At 37.6% G+C, this 19241-nt stretch overlaps 1 protein-coding gene across 1 annotated transcript; it reads right to left on the bottom strand.

Moving 5' to 3' along the window:
- Window positions 1–581: 581 nt before the first annotated feature.
- LOC139935080 (SUMO-activating enzyme subunit 2-B-like) lies at window positions 582–18610 on the bottom strand. Its single transcript, XM_071929537.1, has 17 exons — window positions 18462–18610; window positions 17576–17659; window positions 17260–17330; window positions 16931–16995; window positions 15887–15987; window positions 14968–15089; window positions 14106–14301; window positions 13354–13456; window positions 12544–12683; window positions 10654–10747; window positions 9078–9190; window positions 7985–8086; window positions 5919–5972; window positions 4660–4756; window positions 4352–4454; window positions 2912–3084; window positions 582–2640 (listed from the first exon to the last, which is right to left on the bottom strand). The coding sequence occupies exons 1-17, from the start codon at window positions 18603–18605 to the stop codon at window positions 2435–2437; spliced, it is 1968 nt and encodes a 655-aa protein (XP_071785638.1). The 5' UTR covers window positions 18606–18610; the 3' UTR covers window positions 582–2434.
- Between the last annotated feature and the right edge of the window lie 631 nt (window positions 18611–19241).

Genomic DNA, 19241 nt, shown 5'->3' with positions numbered 1-19241 from the left:
CCGTATGGGGCCATGGCGCCTCCACTTTGGAAAGTTATCCAAAATGGAAGTTACTAAAAAAATTATTCTTCACAGAATTTGTGACCATCAAATCTTCAGTCTGGTGATTAAGTATTTGACAAATTGACTGAATGAAATGAGTCACCGAAATCAATTGCCATTAAAGCCATTGGACACTTTTGGTAAATAGTATTGTCCACGGCCCACACTTCGTGTATCTTAACTTCTATATCAAATAACAAACCTGTGAAAATCGGAGTCGGGAGAAAATAACGGGAAAACCCACCCTTGTATCCGCGCGTTTCGCCGTGTCGTGACATGTGTTTTAAATAAATCCGGAATTCTCGTTAACGAGAATTGATATTTTTTTACTGTTTTCTCAAAAAGTAAAGCATTTCGTGGAGTAATATTTCAAGAGAAGTATTTCACCACTACCTTCTGTAAACCCTGTAAGTTATTTGTAAATCTGTGAACTTTTTTCTTCTTTTTTTTGCACCGAAAGGGTCCAATGGCTTTAAAGTACCAATTGTAAAAAATAAAATATAACAATCACTAAGAAAACACACAAGATGACTTCAGTATGACGTATTCATCCCTGATGTTTATTAAGAAAACACAAATAAAAACACAGACCCTTGAGATACACAAACATGGTTGCTCAGATATAAACCAAACCTAGCCAACTAATAGTGAATTGAACAATATAGAAAAACAGTGAAAACAATGGTGAGAGGAGAGACATCGAAAAAGGACATTAATCATCCCACAGTGTTAGTAGAATAATAATATATACAATTGTTGATTACTTAAACAAAAATCACGCCAATAAAAAAACTTGATACATGTAGTTTATCAAAGAGGCGCTCGTAACAATCTCCTTACAAGACTTAACTTCACTAATCCCTCTCACAACAAGATGAGAAAATATATTCATAGTTCAACAGTAACTAATGGGTATTCATTCCTGTGGTGGTTTAAGGCTGGGTCACACCAAAGTAGTTCTAAAAACGTCCAAACTCGTCCTAAAAAAATCTTAACATGTTTTTTTGGGGGCTGGAAAAATATCTACAGTGTGACCCTAGTCAGTTAAAATCTTGTAATGATTTGGGTCTATCCATGAATGGGATGAACGTGCTACAAACTGTGTGCATATGTACTTTCAAATGACACACCACGTCCATCACGTCCCTAGTGCGTTCTAGGTTTTTATTTATGAATGTTTAGTTCGACAATCCTAATGTGACAACCAATTATATGAATATTCATTTTGACAATACCCATGTGACAACCAATTATATGAATATTCATTTTGACAATACCCATGTGCCAATTCATTATATGAATATTCAGTATGACAATACCCATGTGACAACTCATTACATGAATATTCATTTCAGCTACCATGTGTGGCACATTATTGTCGCACATGACCCTTTTGGGACTACCGTGTTTTTAGGGCAAGTTTTTAAAAACCATATCTTGAGGACATCATTAGTCCCTTGTTGAAAGCGTTTCTAGCACAAATAAAATGTATTGGTACAGAACAACCATTTGATGTCATACAACCATTTGATGTCATACAGCCAATGCTCAAGACAAAATGACAGGCAACATACAGTTGTAACACAATTTACTATGTAGTCCATTGATGACATAACTTATATGTAAGACACATTAACCCTGTCAGTTCAGAATTACAAGAAGAGCATTTCATGGTAGGTCTGATTTATACTACTGATCGGTGAACGGTGGTGTCTCACGAGTGACGAGGTCTTAGAGCGGAAAGCAAAATGGTGCGCGCATGTGATGAGACAGGGAGGCCTGCCCGGCGCAGCTATAGATGGTCTGCCTACAGGCACAATTCGAGGCAGAGGCCGCCCTAAGCTGTCTATGCGAGTCTATGTCGGATGATGACGAGTGTTGTAGGAAGACCAATTTTAGTGGAGGGCTGTAAATCCAATTTAGTCCACCAAGGGCGAGTGGTTCAACAAAACTATTCATGTTTAAGAGGAAACTATAAATAAACAGTAAACTTGCCGGAACAACCATGTGTAAATTTATTACGGTGAGTGTTGGCTCTGAAAAGAGCCGGTTTGGTCTCGACGTTTCGAACAGTATACTCTGCTCGTCTTCCATCTTTAAATATGGGGCCATCTATTTTGAAGTGCAATCTAGGGGAAATCTGAGCTGGGCAGCACAGTGTAATTTTGCTCAGAGTGCTGAGCGAAATTTGTTAGTTCTGGGCAGACCCACCAGGCACAGTCCACCATGGCTACAACACTGCATTAGCATACACTGTACAACCATAGCAAATCCAAATGCTCATAAAGTCTCTTATCATTCAGGTACTTGATTTGTCAAAGTATCGGAAACAAATACTCAGGACAGTAAGACCATGATGATGAGAGTCGACTATCCTCCTAGGCAGTGAGTCTCAATCATCAAGCAGCACGATATCTTCATCTTCTTCTTCATCCTGCTGATTTAGTTGAACCATCTTAGCTTTCTTAGCAGGAGTTGAAGAGGATGCGGCATTAGAGTCTAAATCCTCCGATGATAATTTCCTCTTCTTGCTGATCTTTGTGGTTTCCTTTTGGTCTTCATCGTCCAGCATGACTATTTCTAGGTCATCGTCTTCATCTGTTTGAAAGACAGAACAGTTGAAACAGGGATTTATAAAGATAGAGATTTGCAACAATAACTTATAAATACAAACCACTTGCAACAAATGATAGCAACTGTTTTGTATAATGTTTTATAAGTACAGAAAAGTTGCAACAATGTCCTAAAGAGATAGAGATTGGCAACAATGTTTTATAAATACAAAACAGTTACAAAAGGGGTCTTAAAAAAAAGAAAAAAGATTTGCAACATAAAAATGAAATGAAAATGAAATGATATCCTGACTTACCCGCTGTTTGTCCATTTCCATTTGTGTTGTTACTGTTAGAAGTCTGGATACCATTGCTACTGGTTCCTGGTTGACTTTCATTCTTAACGTCTTCCGTTGATTGTTCTGGTTGAGGTGCAGTGTCCGCAGATCGACTCACTACTTCAAACTCAACATCCTCTGGGAGCGTATCACTAGTAAGATCAATCAAACAGAACTCACATTATAAATTGTACAATTCACAAAGCACCAAGTTCATTCCATATAGAAGAATTTGCGGTAACACCATGTAATGACTGTCTCTAAACGAGTTGGGGTGGTTCTGAAGAGAACCGTAGGAGTTAATCCAACGGTTCTTTTCAAAACCACCCCAACTCATTTAGAGACAGAGTTAATCCAACAGTTCTTTTCAGAACCACCCCAACTCATTTAGAGACAGAGTTAATCCAACGGTTCTTTTCAGAACCACCCCAACTCATTTAGAGACAGTCCTTACATGGTGTTACCGCAAACTCTTCTATATCTTATTTCCACCATGCAAAGTTTCAAATCCTACTTAAGTTCATTCCAGTGATGAGTGAGGCCTCCAAGTTATCTTTTTAATGTTGTTTAATGTTTCTTGCATATGTATTGACTTTTTTTATCCCTTTTGATACCTTTTGTAGATCCAAGTTTTTGGCCACGACATGAAGCCCCACTCACTGTGATTGAAGATGCACATATACATCTTCATTCAGAGTGAGTGGGACAGAAACACCTGTAGAAGTTTCAGCTTCATAAGTCATCAAGTTTTTGAGAAGAAAAAAAAGAGTGAAAATCACAGAGCAATTTTTATGCTCAAATAATTTTTGTCTCACCGAGACGAACAATTGTTTTTGTGAAATTGTTTTACTCAATTCTCAAAAACATCAGCACCTCAGCAAATAAAATTTTAAGAAAGCTTTCTACCATCACTACTTATAAACCGTGGAAGCTTAATGTAAATCTGTGGACGTTTGTGTTTTGTGGAGTACAAAAATTGCCCAAACCCTTAAAGTAACTCTTGTTCTTGAGAAACTACAACAACTTGTCTGCATCTGCCATATCATACCCAAATTTTCCATACACAAAAGCAACAGGGCCCAATTTCATGGCTCTGCTTACCGTAAGCACAGAATCGGTGCTTACGGAAGCAGGGAATTCTGTGCTTACGGCAAGCATATTTCACGGGTTAGCGGAGAATTTTGGCTTCTGCGCGTGCGTACTCAACGTTACTAGGCATTCTACGCTTACAAGGCTAGCGCAGAAATTTGGCGCTTGAACGTAAGCGGAGAATCATGATCTTAAGCACAGAATTCAGCGGTAAGCAGAGCCATGAAATTGGGCCCTGGTCTAAAGTGTACAATCTAGATTAAACCTTATGCACATTACATCTCTTGAGAATTTAAACCGATTTGGTCTCTCCCAGACTTGTGTACTTACCAGTCAGTAATGTTTAATAATAATTGGTAATTCTGAAGGAAGTCATCCGCTTTGAGTTGGACGCCACTCCTCATGAAATTACTGAGCATCTTAAAGTTGTTATCTGAAGGTCACAAAGAAACAACAAACACTTATTATTCATAAAAAAGACCAAAACGAGAGATTATTCTTTGATAAAAGTACGAGTGAAGAGCGCTAAGGCAAAGGGATTAGATGTGAGTTTCATTTCATTTCATTTCATTTTATTTGCCAGCAACATGAAATCTTAACATCTATTAACTTGAATAGGGCAACTGAAGTAGCTTTACCTTCTGTTTCTCCTTCTTCGCTAGATATTAAGATTGATGCTCTACCATCTTCTATCTCTACATCAGGAGCCATCATCCCAAACTCTTGTTTCAGAATCTAAAATCAAACAAGACAACCACCAATCTGATTACACAGTCCACTCTTTACAGAGACAACAGCTCAGCACAAAATCTCAATGATACATCATCATCTCATCATCATTTCAAGCGAACTCTGGAATTTCTATCAACGGCTCTCCACTGTTCCCAATTTCATAGAGCTGCTTAAGCAGAAAATATTGCTCAACAACTCTCTGCTAAGCAGAAGTGAGCAGGATACCAGTCACAAATGGTATGTGTGACATGGTAGTTTGGCTGGTAACCTTATTCTGGTAAGCCTAACTTTGTTGTGCTTAGCATCTTTTTGTGCTTAAGCAGCTCTATGAAATTTGGCCATGTTTTATCGCTCCACGATGGCTGGTAGGTCACGGCCGTTAATGCAAGAGTCCCGCTCCATGGTGTCCACAAAATGTTGTTGCAGGACACCCCTTGATCTGTCGTCGTGTTGAAGCTCCCAGAGCAAAACTAGTTGACCCATCTCTTGTTTGCTCCTCCAGCAGTGCCCACTGAATCTCAGTCGGCTTTGGAGTAAGGTCTGTAATACCTTTGGGATGTTTCTGTATATCTGGTGATTTGTTATGTTGTCTTGCCACGGGATATTTAATGCTGTACGTAACAGCCGTGTATTGACTCAATCAGTCTCTTGGTTAGGGTGTTAGTGGTGTGTCGTGGCCGAGCGGATAAGAGCACCGAATTCAAGCATTGGTGATTCTGTTCAGCGGAGTGTGGGTTTGAATCCCGGTCGTGACACTTGTGTCCTTGAGCAAGACACTTCACTGTAATTGCTTCTCTCCACCCAGGAGTAAATGGGTACCTGTGAGGGCAGAGTTGGTTCTTGTGATGGATTAGCCTTGATTGCGCTACATATTTGGCTGCACAGGCTGTATACTCCCCAGGGAGCTGAGATGGTTAAAGGAATGATTTAGGGCCCAGTGACCAGGGGTAATAATGTTGAAGCGCCATGAGCGTCACTGCGTGACGGACCTGAGCGCAAAATAAGAAGCCACTATTATTATTATTATAATTATTATTAGTGAGGGTACAGTTAGGACGCAGTACTACCAAAAACCTTAAGAATTGTTATTCATTATTTTCCATTTCACACATCAGACACTAGATGTTGTACAACTTACTCATACAAGAAAAGTGTATTTACTTACCCTATCTTCAAGGGTTTTTACAGTTGTAGTTGACAAATTCAATTTTATTGAGGCCTGCAAATAAAAAGATAATTTGGAAATGATAGTCAGAAAGTCCAATACTTAAAAAGAATAGTAAAAGCATAGTGTGTTTAGAGAATGTTCCTTTAGCAGGAGGACTTAAAAGGGGTTTGGGTACTTTTTGTACCACACAAAGCACAAACATACCAGGCATGCAACTGCCCGATGAAAAAAAAAGAGGAAACTTTTCGAGACCCACAATGGTACCCTAAAAAGTGTTGAGGTTTTTTATGCTCTTAGGTTCATTGTTAGCATGTAAGACAAAGTGGAGTGTTTTATACAACTAAAATAACATGGAAAAACACCTTGCCTATGTATGCACCGTAATTCGAAGGTGGCAAAGCATTGGGAGTTGATTAAGTTGAGGAAAACTAACTATTGTTGTCCAGGTAATTATGAAATTTGCATAAAATTATTATCCCCCCCAAAAAAAAAAAAAAAAAAAAGAGAAAAAAAAAAAAAGAAAAAAAAATCTTTTTTTTTTTTTTTTTTTTGGGGGGGGGGGGGGAATAATAATTTTATGCAAATTTCATAACTACCTGGGAAACAATAGTTACTTTTCCTCAACTTAATCAACTCCCGATGCTTTGCCACCTTACAATGGTCGGTGCGAGCCACTTGTCCCCGCTTGCCGTCGTTAAATCTCCCTCTTGCACACCACACAATATGCCATTCTGGGCTTGTCCACTTTCCGGACGGTTTCGGAGAGCAGTTTACCGTCTACGTCTTTTTTTTTTTCCCAACCAGAACCACTTCCAGGTAGTTTTTACTCCTTTATCTATGGCTTTAATTTGGCCAGGTACCACTCGGTCCCGCTCTAAAATATAATTTCTTTTGGATGTCATTTTGACGGACGTTTGAAGATGCGACTGTTTCGTAACGCAATGTGAGACAAGCACACAGTATACATGTACGTTTGGTAACTAACTCACACACACATACATGTACAACACGTGTATACTATTGCAAAACAGCGGGACCAGACGAAGACACGACCTTAGACTCATTTCAAGGCTGTATAATAACTTGGTTTAGCACACAACTCGCCCGCGCCACGGGGTGCGTTCCACTGTTCCAGATTTTTCGACCGTAAACACGGCTATTAATGACCGCACGCAGTGTGTAAACGTATGCATTGCTTGCTGTGGGCTTTATATTGACCATGCAGTAGAATGGATTGCGTACCGAGGCAGAGGCCAGACCATGCGTTACGATGCATTGTTGAATTTATCTTAAGATCGCGCTAACCGCGGAATGTATTTTTTTAGCGCTAATCATATTTTTAAAAACGCGGAATTCCGCGGAAACGCGGAAGAGTTGCATGCCTGACATACACAGATTTACATTAAACTTACACGGTTTTAAGATAATTTTTTTAGAAAGCTTCCCCTAAAATAATATTGAGAAATTTAAAAAATGAGTAACACAATTTCACGAAAATAATTTTTGTCTCAATGAGACAAAAGTTATTTTAGCATGTTCAATGGATTTACACTACTCTCGATCCTGAAAACATTGCTCTGTGAGTCTCACTTCTTTCTCAAAACATTGCGACCCATGAAGCTTAAAGGCAGTGGATACTAATGGTAATTACTCAAAATAATTATTAGCATAAAACCTTACTTGGTAACGAGTAATGGGGAGAGGTTGATAGTTTAAAACATTGTGAGAAACAGCTCCCTCTGAAGTAACGTAGTCTTTTCACAAATTTGATTTCGAGACCTCAGAATTAGATTTTGAGGTCTCGAAATCAAGCATCTGAAAGCACACAACTTTGTGTGACAAGGGTGTTTTTTCTTTCATTATTATCACGCATCTTCGACAACAAATTGAGCTAAAATTTTCACAGTGTCTTTAAACTACAGGCAAATTATATTACAAATATCTTCATTCACAATGAGTAGGGATTCATGTCATGGCCAAATACCTGATCTACAAAAGGTTGCAAAACCCTTTAGTGTATCAATGAACTATATTTCAATGTAGGATTACCCCAAAACTCATACCTCTGGTTTAGATGCACAGACGTAACACTTTGGGTTTGGTTTGTCCAAAGTACATGTTAGAAACAGCTTATTCCTTTCATTCGGTGTCCTATACAGAAATACCTGAAAGTAGTGGGAAAAAAATATATTACGGTACAAAATGTATCACTAGACTGAATTATCTACCCTTATTATACAAAAACATACACATTTCATATTTAAATGAATATAATTCAACAAATAGTGAACAAAATGATTTAGAATAGTTTCAGTGTAGAAAATGATGTGAAAACCACTGTAACAAACTAAATTGAAATCATGAACTGAAAAGTTTAAATTACTTAACGTCTACAGATAAAATAACTCAAATGAATTACAGATGGATTTAGGACCAAAATGTAAGCAAGAAACTAATAAAGATCCAAGGTCCAGCACAGGACACCATGGTGACCAGGGCCCAATTTCATAGATCTGCTTAAGCATAAAATTTTGCTCAGTAAAATCAGATTCCCGGCCAAGACTCCACTCAATTGTTATGCTAAGTAAACAACAGCTAAATACCAGTCACAAGCAATGTATATGTCATGAAATTTTGGCCAGTAACATGTGTAAAATAAGCGAGCTATTTTCGTGCTTTAGCAATTTTTTGCTTAAGCAGTTCTATGAAATTGCCCCTGTACTTTTTATATATTGGACCTTTGCCCAATTTCATGGCTCTGCTTACCATAAGAAAAGAATGGACGCTTGCTGAAGCAGGGAATTCTGCATTTAAGTCTAGCGTATTTCATGGGTTAGGGGAGAATGGGAGACTTTGAGGCGCTAGGTTGCAGCAGACTTACCAGGTAAATTTCCATTGTTTCTGAGCCTGCGCACATTATCGAGAACAATGGAATTTTAAGTCTGCTGCCACCAAGCTTCCTGAAAGTCTCCCATTTCGGTCTTTTGTGCGTGTGTAATCCACATTCCTAGGTACTACGCTTACACAGCTAGCGCAGAAATTCAAAAGGGGAATGTATATAAGAATGAGCATCTTCAAAATCCATATATTATTCCTATAAATTATTATTTAGGATCAAGATGTAAGGAAGAAAGCAATAGTGATTTTGAGACGCACCATTTTGCATTTGTCAATATGACCAGCCAGAACCTTCAAAGCCTCCATAACAATGAGTCCTGCTACGATGGCATTGGTTGTAGCTATTGCTGGAATGATGTTCCCTGCCATTGCTATGGAAACAAATAGGAAAACGAACAAATAAAAACGTCTGTTCAGAACTATAAGGTCATTAACGGCATTTTCATTAAAGGCAGTGGACACTATTGGTTATTACTCAAAATAATTATTTTAGCATAAAACCTTACTTGGTAGTGAGTAATGGAGAGCTGTTGGTCGTATAAAACATTTTGAGAAACGGCTCATTCTGAAGTAATGTAGTTTTCGTGAAAGAAGTAATTTTCCACGAACTTGATTTCGAGATCTCAGGTTTAGAATTTGAGGTCTCGAAATCAAGCATCTAAAAGCACACAACTTTGTGTAACAAGGGTGTTTTTTCTTTAATTATTATCTCGCAACTTCGAAGACCAATTAAGCTCAAATTTTCACCGGTTTGTTATTTTATGCATATGTTGAGCTACACCAAGTGAGAAGACTGGTCTTTGACAATTACCAATAGTGTCCAGTGTCTTTAAAAGATTATAGACTTTTAATATCTTTAGGGATACTTGAATTGAAGGCATTTGGGTACAGTTTTTTAGTGAATTATTTTTAGGTCCTTTTGTGAAAAGTGCACATAATTGGAAAAAATAAGTCAAAGGGATGTGTTTTACTTAGAAAGCAAAGGTTTTTTTTGTTTTTTTTTCAAAGAATTATTTTGAAGACCACCCTTGATCAATGAATCCCATTTACCAGGAGCTAACAATTATGAAAAAGCAGTTTTATGAAATCCACAGAAATTGCACTAAGGACAGAATAGTTCTGAGCAGACAAAATTAGTTTGTGGAATTTTGTCAATGAAGGAGTTTGGATGTCGGCCAGTTTTCATAGCACTTCCTTTAAAACAGGTGCAAAGAGAGCAGGAAAGCAGCTGATTGGTCAAGAGGAAGTACAACATTAACGGATGAAGGAGATGGATTGCCCACTTTCTTGTTGACAAAAATGAGTCATAGTTTTACTTGGCAACATTACACTCTTTTCACTCCACTATTTCACTAAATTGGTTCATATCCAGAACGATTTGTACCCACACTGACTACTTCAAATTTAGTATGAGTTTCTTAGTCTACGTTTGGTGATTGTCAAAGACCATATATTCTCACTTGATGTATCCCAACATATGCATACAATGACAAATCAAGGAAAATTTGGACTCAATTGGTCATCGAAGTTGCAAGAGAATAATGAAAGAAAAAACACCCTTGTTGCACAAATTTGTGTGCTTTCAGATGCATAAAATAAAAGGCTTCAGGTCTGAAGTCTTACTATTTAAGTGAGAAGTTAACATTATTCAAAAACTACGTTACTTCAGAGGGAGCAGTTTCTCACAATGTTTTATACTATCAAACAGCTCTCCATTGCTTGTTACCAAGTAGGTTTTTATGCTAACAATTATTTTGAGTAATTACCAATAGTGTCCAGTGCCTTTATAGCCATGTAGTCTGAAGACTGAAATCATGAGGCAAAACTAACTTACATTTGATGTCAAACCTTGTATTTCTTGCAATGCCAAAGATATAAGCCCTGATGTTTGAAGTACATGTGACAAAGTCCATAGCAGCGTCCTCATCCTAAACGAAATTTTAAAAATTATTTTAATATATATATATTTCATTCTAAACATCCTTTGTCCTCGCCACTTCACTCCTATTGGTTCATAGCCACCAATAATGTCTCTGAAATAGAAACTTTGATTGGCTGTTATTTTCCCGCTTCTTTCTGGATCCTTTCCTTAATCCCTTTCCCCCTCTCTTTTTCTATAAATGGATATGTATTTGTTTGTACTTGTTTTATGCCTCTGAAGAAGGTCCGGATTGAATCGAAAGCTAAGGCCATCTACCCTATTCATTATATATGTATATATATATCTTTTTTTTTTTGGGGGGGGGGGAAGGTTTTAAAGAGATTAAATACAATATGTTTAATTTCCTTCCATTTGTTCTAAAATATCCCTAAATTAACCTGAGAATATATATTTGGTTTGTGGTAACACCAAGTGTGTATCTACTTGCTAGGTAGATTATGTTCTTTTAAGAACTTGTCTTGCTTTATATTCTACTAACGCGATGTAGAATTTTCAGAATTTGGACGACTTCTCAGTTCTGAAAAAGAACCGTCTTGCTTTCTAACTACTACCTGGGCGGAAGGTAGTAAATGAGCTGTGACTACTACTTTTGCTTCAGTGGATCGAGGGGAATTCTTGTTGTTAACTTCAATGTAAGCGCAGAATTCCCTGCTTCAGCAATCGTCCATTCTATGCTTATGGTAAGCACTAGCAGAGCCATAAAATTGGGCACAGGTCCAATGTGTAAAAAAGACAGGGGCCAATAAACTTAATTCGAAAAAAAGTATATTTTTGTACAAAACCAATTGTATTGAAATTGTTATTTGTTAAAAAATTCTTAAAGATTATTATTTTTAACGTCCTTTTTGTATAACTATTATTTAAATTCATGTACATAATAATTGTTTTGTTTAAATTAACGTAAAAATTATACATTTATCGGGACGAGGATCGCTGTTCGACATCGACCTGGATGGTTTTTCTAATACACCCCGGTTGTGAATCACGTCCAGTTGATGCGATCCTCACATAGGTTCAGCGATAATGGGAACGTCAATTGGGTAATATTCTTAATTGTTTAGAGTAAACCGGAAACTGGAGGTCAAGTTTTTTCCTTTGGTTTTCTTCGTTAATTTGTTGAATTGATTTCACTTTTCTGTTTTTAATCACTTATTTTTACATTCCCAAGGACATATTCACTTTTTAGAGTCATAACTTATGTTAAACTAAAATTATCGACAGAACAAAATCTCCCCTACGTAAAACTCCATTAGATTGGGACCACAATGGTCCCGGAAGTTCAATTTCTCGCGAGACTTGCACAGTCTATTTCGCAGAGTGAGTTTTTAACTGGTCTCAACATTTCGACTAGCTTGCTCTAGTCATCGTTGTAAATGTTCTTCACTTTTGTTTGAGGCATCGGTTTCATCATCTTCGGCCCAGTCGGGGAAGGATTCTCTTCCAGAAATCTTCCTCTAATGCTTCTAATTCCTTCTAATTCATTCAAAAAGTTTATATTGAAGACACTTGGTGTATCTCAACGTATGCATAAAATAACAAACCTGTGAAAATTTGAGCTCAATTGGTCATCGAAGTTGCAAGATAATAATGAAAGAAAAAAAAAACTTGTCAAACGAAGTTGTGTGCTTTCAGATGCTTGATTTCGAGACCTCAAAATCTAAATCTGAGGTATCGAAATCAAATTTGTGGAAAATTACTTCTTTCTCAAAAACTACGTTACGTCCACTGCCTTTAATTCAAAAAGTTGATATTAACAAAGATTAGCCTGGGTTTCTGACCTACCTTGTCCCACATTAACTCTCCTCTCTCTTTGTACAGTTGTTTGAGGGATTCCAGGCTATCTTTGAACATACTGACGCAATCTTTAATACTCTGTTGTTTCTGGTCATGTAACACAATGCTCTCTTGGCTCTGTTCCAGTTCTGTTTCAAAATAAATGTTCTTAAACTATCAAACTGCTTAGGTTAAATTTAAAGTGCCTTTCATTTTATTCATAAATACCCCAGTTAGTTTAGGCAGCCAACTGGAGTAAGTTCGAGTGCACACATGTAGTCGACTACTGACCAGCAATGCATATGCGCAGTCAGTGACGCACTCACTCGAACGACTCGTTTGGAAGCCTACTCAACAATCAGTACCACGGTATTCAACATTCCATTGCCTTCCGCGTTTTCGTCAAGTCTCACTGGTTCCCCTCCGCGCTTTACACATTTTAGAATTGAACGGGCTATCGGGACCACGGAAGAATCCATGGTCATGAAGCTGGTTCCAAATGGTCGACCATAGTTAGTAGTCAACCAATGGTCGATCAGCCTGGGTTCAAGTCAAAATAGTCAACCTTTAAATAACCATGGTGCACACTCAAACTTGCTCATAGCGGCAAGGTGGTCACATGACCATTTAAGGTGGGGTTTGAGAACTTATTAAAACAGATGGGTTTGGAGTTCATTCTTAAATGTGAGGCAGGAAGTCTCCTTTCTCGGTTTGATGGGTAGTGACCTCATTAGTAAGATACACAGCAGGAACATAAATGAATTTACTAAAATTGCAGCTATTTTGATTTGATTATAGTTATTTAAATGTAAAACTTACCTTGTTCCTGAGGTAAATTATCCCACACCAATGGGACTGGTGGTCGTCGTTTCGTCCAAAGTTTGTCCATTGATAAGAGGTACTTGATGTCATCATGAAACAACTGTTGGAATCAAGGTTAAAAATGCTTTTATTGTTTTGTAGTCAAGGTTGACAAAGGGTTCGGCCATGACATGAATCCCTACTCACTGTAGATGAAGATGTGTGTAATATCATTTACCTGTAGAAGTTTCAACTTCATTAGTCGTCAAGTTTTTAAGAAAGAAAAGTGAAACTCACAGAGCAATGTTTTTTTTAGGAGAATTGCGCAAATCCGTTGTACATGCTAAAATAATTTTCGTCTCACCAAGACAAAAATTATTTTTGAAAAATTGTTTTAATCATTTCTCAAAGACTACAGAACCTCAGGAAATAATCATTTTTAGGGAAGCTTTTGACCATCATTATCTTCAAACCGTATAAGTTCAATAAGCCTTTTTGAGATATGGCGGACACAATGCTACAACACTGTAAAGCTGTAGTGAATTTGTGCGTGTTGACCATAGAAATAGAACGTATGTTATTCAGTGAAGTGCGCATTTTAGGCGGCGCGGCGTTTACACGTAAACCTAATGACCACCAACATGGTGAACGTGGCATCAGTCGCGGCATGTGACGCGCGAGTATCACGTCCGCCATACCTCAAAAAGGCTTATGTAAATCTGTGGGCGTTTGTGGACTTTCAAAAAGTACCCGAGCCTTTCAAAACTAACCTTTTTAAATATCTTCTGTGCGTTATAATCAGTGGACTCTGCCCATGTTCTTGTAGAGGTCCTTTCCATTGTTGAGGTTAAACCATCATTTGGGTTCTCTGTGTTCATTGAAGCTTGGCCGGCATCACCAGAAGCCTCGGGATCAGCGGTGTCTGGAGATACATCCTGGTCGGGATCCTCCTCACCAAATAGCTGACTGAATAAGTCAATAGATTGATTGGGAATCAAGAGTACATTCAGTAAGCTAACTGAATCAGTCAATAGACTGATTGGAATAGACTGATTGTGAGTGAAGAATACATTCAGTATAGCTAACTGAATAAGTCAATAGACTGTTTGGATATCAAGAGTACATTCAGTATCGATGACTGAATCAGTCAATAGAGTAATTGAAGATCAAGAGTACATTCAGTCTAGCTAACTGAACCATTCAATAGAAACATTCAGGGGGGAAGCTGATTGAATCATGCAACAGCATTGAAAATTAAGATTACTATCAATATAGCTGACTAAATCATTCAATAGACTTATTGGAAATCATGAGCACAATGATTATAGCTGACTGAATAAGTTAATAGATTGATTGGAAATCAAGAGTGCTTTAGTTATAGCTGACCGAATAATTCAATAGACTGATTGGAAACCAAGAGTACATTTAGCATGTAGCTGACTGAATCATTCAATACATTCAGTATAGCTGACTGAATAATTCAATAAACTGATTGGAAATCAAAAGTACATTCAGTAAAGCTGACTGAATCATTCAATAGACTGATTGGAAATCAAAAGTACATTCAGTAAAGCTGACTGAATCATTCAATAGACTGATTGGAAATACCCTCATTGTAACAAAGTTACTTACTTAAACAGATGCTTAGCCCACACAATACAATGAATAGGTTCTGAAGGAGTGTTCCGGATTGTACATCCAGGATAAGACTTTGTAGCTTGCTGAGGTACACACTCGTAGCATTCCGTTAGGCCCTGAGGAATAATGAAGTCATATCAAGATTTTAAACATGGTGTCCCAGGGAGTTCTGTCCCCCGGAGATTCGGTCCCCCAATTGGGAAGTTAACATGGGCTGAGGAGGACTACTAAAAAGAGGGTGCTATCAGAAGATGTTTGTACACAGTTTGCCATATGGGGACTGAATCTTAAGGGGGGGGAGACACTGAATCTCCTGCCACAGCGGCTTCAAATACATTTAAAACAAACTGCAATGTGTGATATGATCCTTCTGAATCAGAAACAATATAGTCATATGTCGTGATACACAAATTATTCGATTGGTAAAAAATATTGAAAAAATAGTATAACTAAGATTAAGATCAAGGGGCCATTGCTTGGAAATTAAAAAACCCAGGTGTGTCAGGTCAATGGACCTAACTGCCTCTATCTACCGGGTAATCTCGGTGGTCTAGTTGGTAAGACATCTGGGGTGGACTCTATAAAGAGTTAAGACTAGTTTTATCTCTAGTTAGGATGAGTTACTCGTCCTAACTTAGGACTAGCCTTATGTTTTTAATATCTCCTAGGAGTAGTCCTAAGTTGGGACTAGTCCTTGCTCTCTGTGAAATCTACCCCAGCTCTAGGTTGCCAAAGGTTGTGGGTTCGAATCCCACCCGAGTAAAATGCCTGTAATTTGGTTTTCACAAAACTCAGGAAAGTACTGAGTAAACAGTGCTTACACATATCGGTTTAAGGGTAAAACAAAATAATAATCTTTATCCCCAATGCAAATTTAACATCTCTTTTTTGAAATCCTATTTGATCAAGGTACCTTCTTAATGACAGACACCTGTCCGAGATAACCTCCGGATCCACTCTCGATTAACGGAACATCTGCAGCTAAACACATTCTGTTGACATGGTTACGAGCAGCTATAAAAAACAACAACAAATTATCATTTCAGACTATATTTTTAGTTTCTTAGTTTGTAGCACTCGTGGTCGAGCGGTTATGGGCACTGGACTCATGTTCTGGTTTTTCTGATCAGCGGAAGGTGGATTCAACGAACAGGTCGTGGCGCTTTGTCCTTCAGGTGGAACCTTAACCGAAGGTCCCATGTTGCAGAATTGGTAATAACGGAAGAAAACCCAAGACATTTGTTATTAAAGAGTACGGGGTTAACCCCTGTGTTTCTGGTTCCCACAAGGAGCACCCTTGTTTACAGGTTTCCTGGGGCTTGCGAGCTACAGTGATTAAGTTTACTTATAAATGAGGCATCCTTGGTTTCATAATACCAGAAAAATATAATAATAATGATAATAATAATAAGGCCAAATTAAAAAAAATACCAGTTGATCGTGCCCGCCCGCATCCTTTTTTGGGGCCGCATCAATTTTTTTACTAGTTACTGGTTTTCGATTTTTGTAGTAAAAAAAAAAAAAAATTGTTATCCGACCCTGTTAGTGTTAGTGTTAACACAGGTCCTCATGCAACTAATAGGTATAAATAAGTTTGCGGTTGATTCAAACTGAAGAATTGGTGGCCTGTTTGATTTGAAATACTAAGCGGCCATCTTGAAAAAAAATAAGTAAATAGTAAGGCCCTCATCCTCCTCCTTTTTGAAAAATCCGGACGATCAACTGGTTATTTGGCCTAATAGGATCCTGAGAAAGACCCTTGAGATCTAAGGCTACAGGATGTAGACCGACTTGAGGAGTAGACGACACGAAGGAAAATGTGATCTTTCTTTGCATGCTGAGATAAAATTACATAATAATGATAATAATAATAAAGTACCATCAAGCATTGGTCCCTACACTTTACTTGCAAAGTAATTAACTGCAATATAAATAATAATAATAATAATAAACCCACCTTTATTGTCCAGAGCATTCATGACCAGTGTGAACTGCATATAAAACTCTCTGTTGTACTCAAGGCTAGTTGGGGGAAATCATTAACAGAGTTCTTTCAGTTGTTCATCAACATTAGTAAGTAAAAAAAAAGTATATAAAAAAAAAACTTAAAAAAAAATAAAAAATTGATTCTCTTCATTACTGGTTTATTATTTTTAAATAGTATAAAAATTGTGCTATTAATAATATATATGATAAAATAAAATAATGCCAAAACAAGACAAAGAGAAAACAACATGATTTGTTTATTTAAGAACAGAGTAAATAAAGTTAATTAATTCTACTCACTTGGTGATGCTGTCATGTCTGGCATCTATCTTAGCATTAGGATTAAATCTGAGAGCACTTTCCTTTGCAACCTTTATTTAAACAAAAATAGTAACACACGCTTTAAATTACTTAACCAACTCTTAGGTTTTTTTATGACTAATCGTTAAACTACAAACTAGTACTCTGTTATTACTTAAATAGCATCAAATAAAACTCTTTGTAATTGACAAGATTGTATTAATTGATAAGCATCAATTAAAGGGCAATACCATATAGGAAAAGCAAATTTTATTAACAAGAAACAAAGATAAACAAAAAGAAAATAAAAACTCACCTGGGCTTTCGACTTTCCGACATGTTTTTTGTGAAATAGAAATTGTCTATTGAGGTTGCTCACATCTATTGTATCCAAGTCAACCTATTTCAATGGACAATGAAGAAAAAAAAGAAACGTTCTTCAGTCGGGCATTGCAATAGACACTTGTTTTCTACTACTACCTAGCCCAGGGGCCAATTTCATAGCACTGCTAAGCACAAAAATTTGCTTAGCATAAAATTTTGGCCTCGATAAAAACAGAATTACCAACCCAATTTCCACGTGGTTTTGAGGATAAACAAACAACAGTTGATTACAAGTAATAAGCAATATGCAAAAAATGGAAATATGGTTGGTGATCCTGTTTTTATCAAGGAAGAAATTTCATGCTAAGCAAATTTGTGTGCTTAGCAGCGCTATGAAATTGGGCCCTGGTAGGACGTCAGAGTGGGCTAGTTTTCTACTACAACAAGGACTCAAGTCAAGAAAAATGACATAGTTCTTGTTTACGACTATCGCAACTTAAATAACTAGTCTGTGTGATAAAATGTGCGTGGGCTAGAACTTTTTTTTAAGGTCAAACTTCAACATTTTAAATCTTAGCTACCAATTCCTAAAAAGATTGGTAGGCTAAGCTAAGCTCAAAAATTACTAACTGGAATACTGGAAAACAGCTTATTAAAATGTTTAGCCCTGGCTCAGTTAGTAATGCATAAACTTTACTGTACATACGTGCGGATGCTCACCACAATGAACACACGTTTAACCTTGTGTGATGAATTGAACTGAATTGAATGAATGATCACATTCACAAGCGTGACATACAAGGCAAGCAATGGCAAATGATAAACAATAGAACTACATCTATTTGTTGATTGGAAATGATGAAAGAATCAGCTCTTACCAACACAATGTCCTGGAATCCAGTCAGGACAAGGTTCTTCAGGAGTTCACAACCTATTCCTCCTGCTCCGACAACCAAAACCCGACAGGCTGACACCATTTCAGCCACATCTTCCGGCAAGACTCCTCTAATGCCAGCCGCCATCTTCACCGTTTTGAAGGTTTTGTGGACAAGTTTAAACAGCGCCCTCTTGTGTTAGTTTGGAGCTGATGGTTGGGACATTCTGGACCGGAGATCAGGGCCCAATTTCATAGAGCTGCTTAAGCAAAAATTTTTGCATAAGCAAAAAATTCATTGCTGCTTAGTAAAATCAGATTACCGGCCAAGACTCCACTCAATTGCAATTTTAAATCAACAACAGCTTAATACTAGTCAAAAGCAATGTACATGGCAGGAAATTTTGGCCAGTAACATGTGTAAAATAAGCGAGCTATTTTCGTGCTTAAGCAAATATTTTGCTTAAGCAGCTCTATGAAATTGGCCCCTGACAGGAGCGAAAGGGGGGGGGGTGCTGCATTTTTTTATTATTTTTTTTTTTTTAAATACAAACGCCTACCAGTCTCACGGCAATCAGTGCAAACATCAATGCGCTTTTACATTAGTCCAGTGGTCATTGGGTCAATAACATCCCTTTAATCTTTCTCAGCTCCCTATGGGAGGGAGTATGCATCCCCGTGGCGTTCCGAAGGCTTTTTCATTCACAATATCAACCTCTACCGTCGCAGGTACCCATTTATACCCCTGGGTGAAGAGAAGCAATTATAGTAAAGTATCTTGCTC

Source organism: Asterias amurensis, chromosome 3 (genome assembly GCF_032118995.1).
Source record: "Asterias amurensis chromosome 3, ASM3211899v1".
Lineage (NCBI taxonomy): Eukaryota > Metazoa > Echinodermata > Asteroidea > Forcipulatida > Asteriidae > Asterias > Asterias amurensis.
This window is presented reverse-complemented; position numbering and strand designations above follow the sequence as displayed.

Excerpts from the sequence above, each read along its gene's own strand:
- LOC139935080 (XM_071929537.1), bottom strand. The coding sequence starts at position 18,605 with ATGGCGGCTGGCATTAGAGGAGTCTTGCCGGAAGATGTGGCTGAAATG. Across the intron at positions 10,748-12,543 it reads GAGAGTTAATGTGGGACAAG|GATGAGGACGCTGCTATGGA; the intron begins GTAGGTCAGAAA and ends AATTTCGTTTAG. Across the intron at positions 2,641-2,911 it reads TGGAAATGGACAAACAGCGG|ATGAAGACGATGACCTAGAA; the intron begins GTAAGTCAGGAT and ends TCTTTCAAACAG.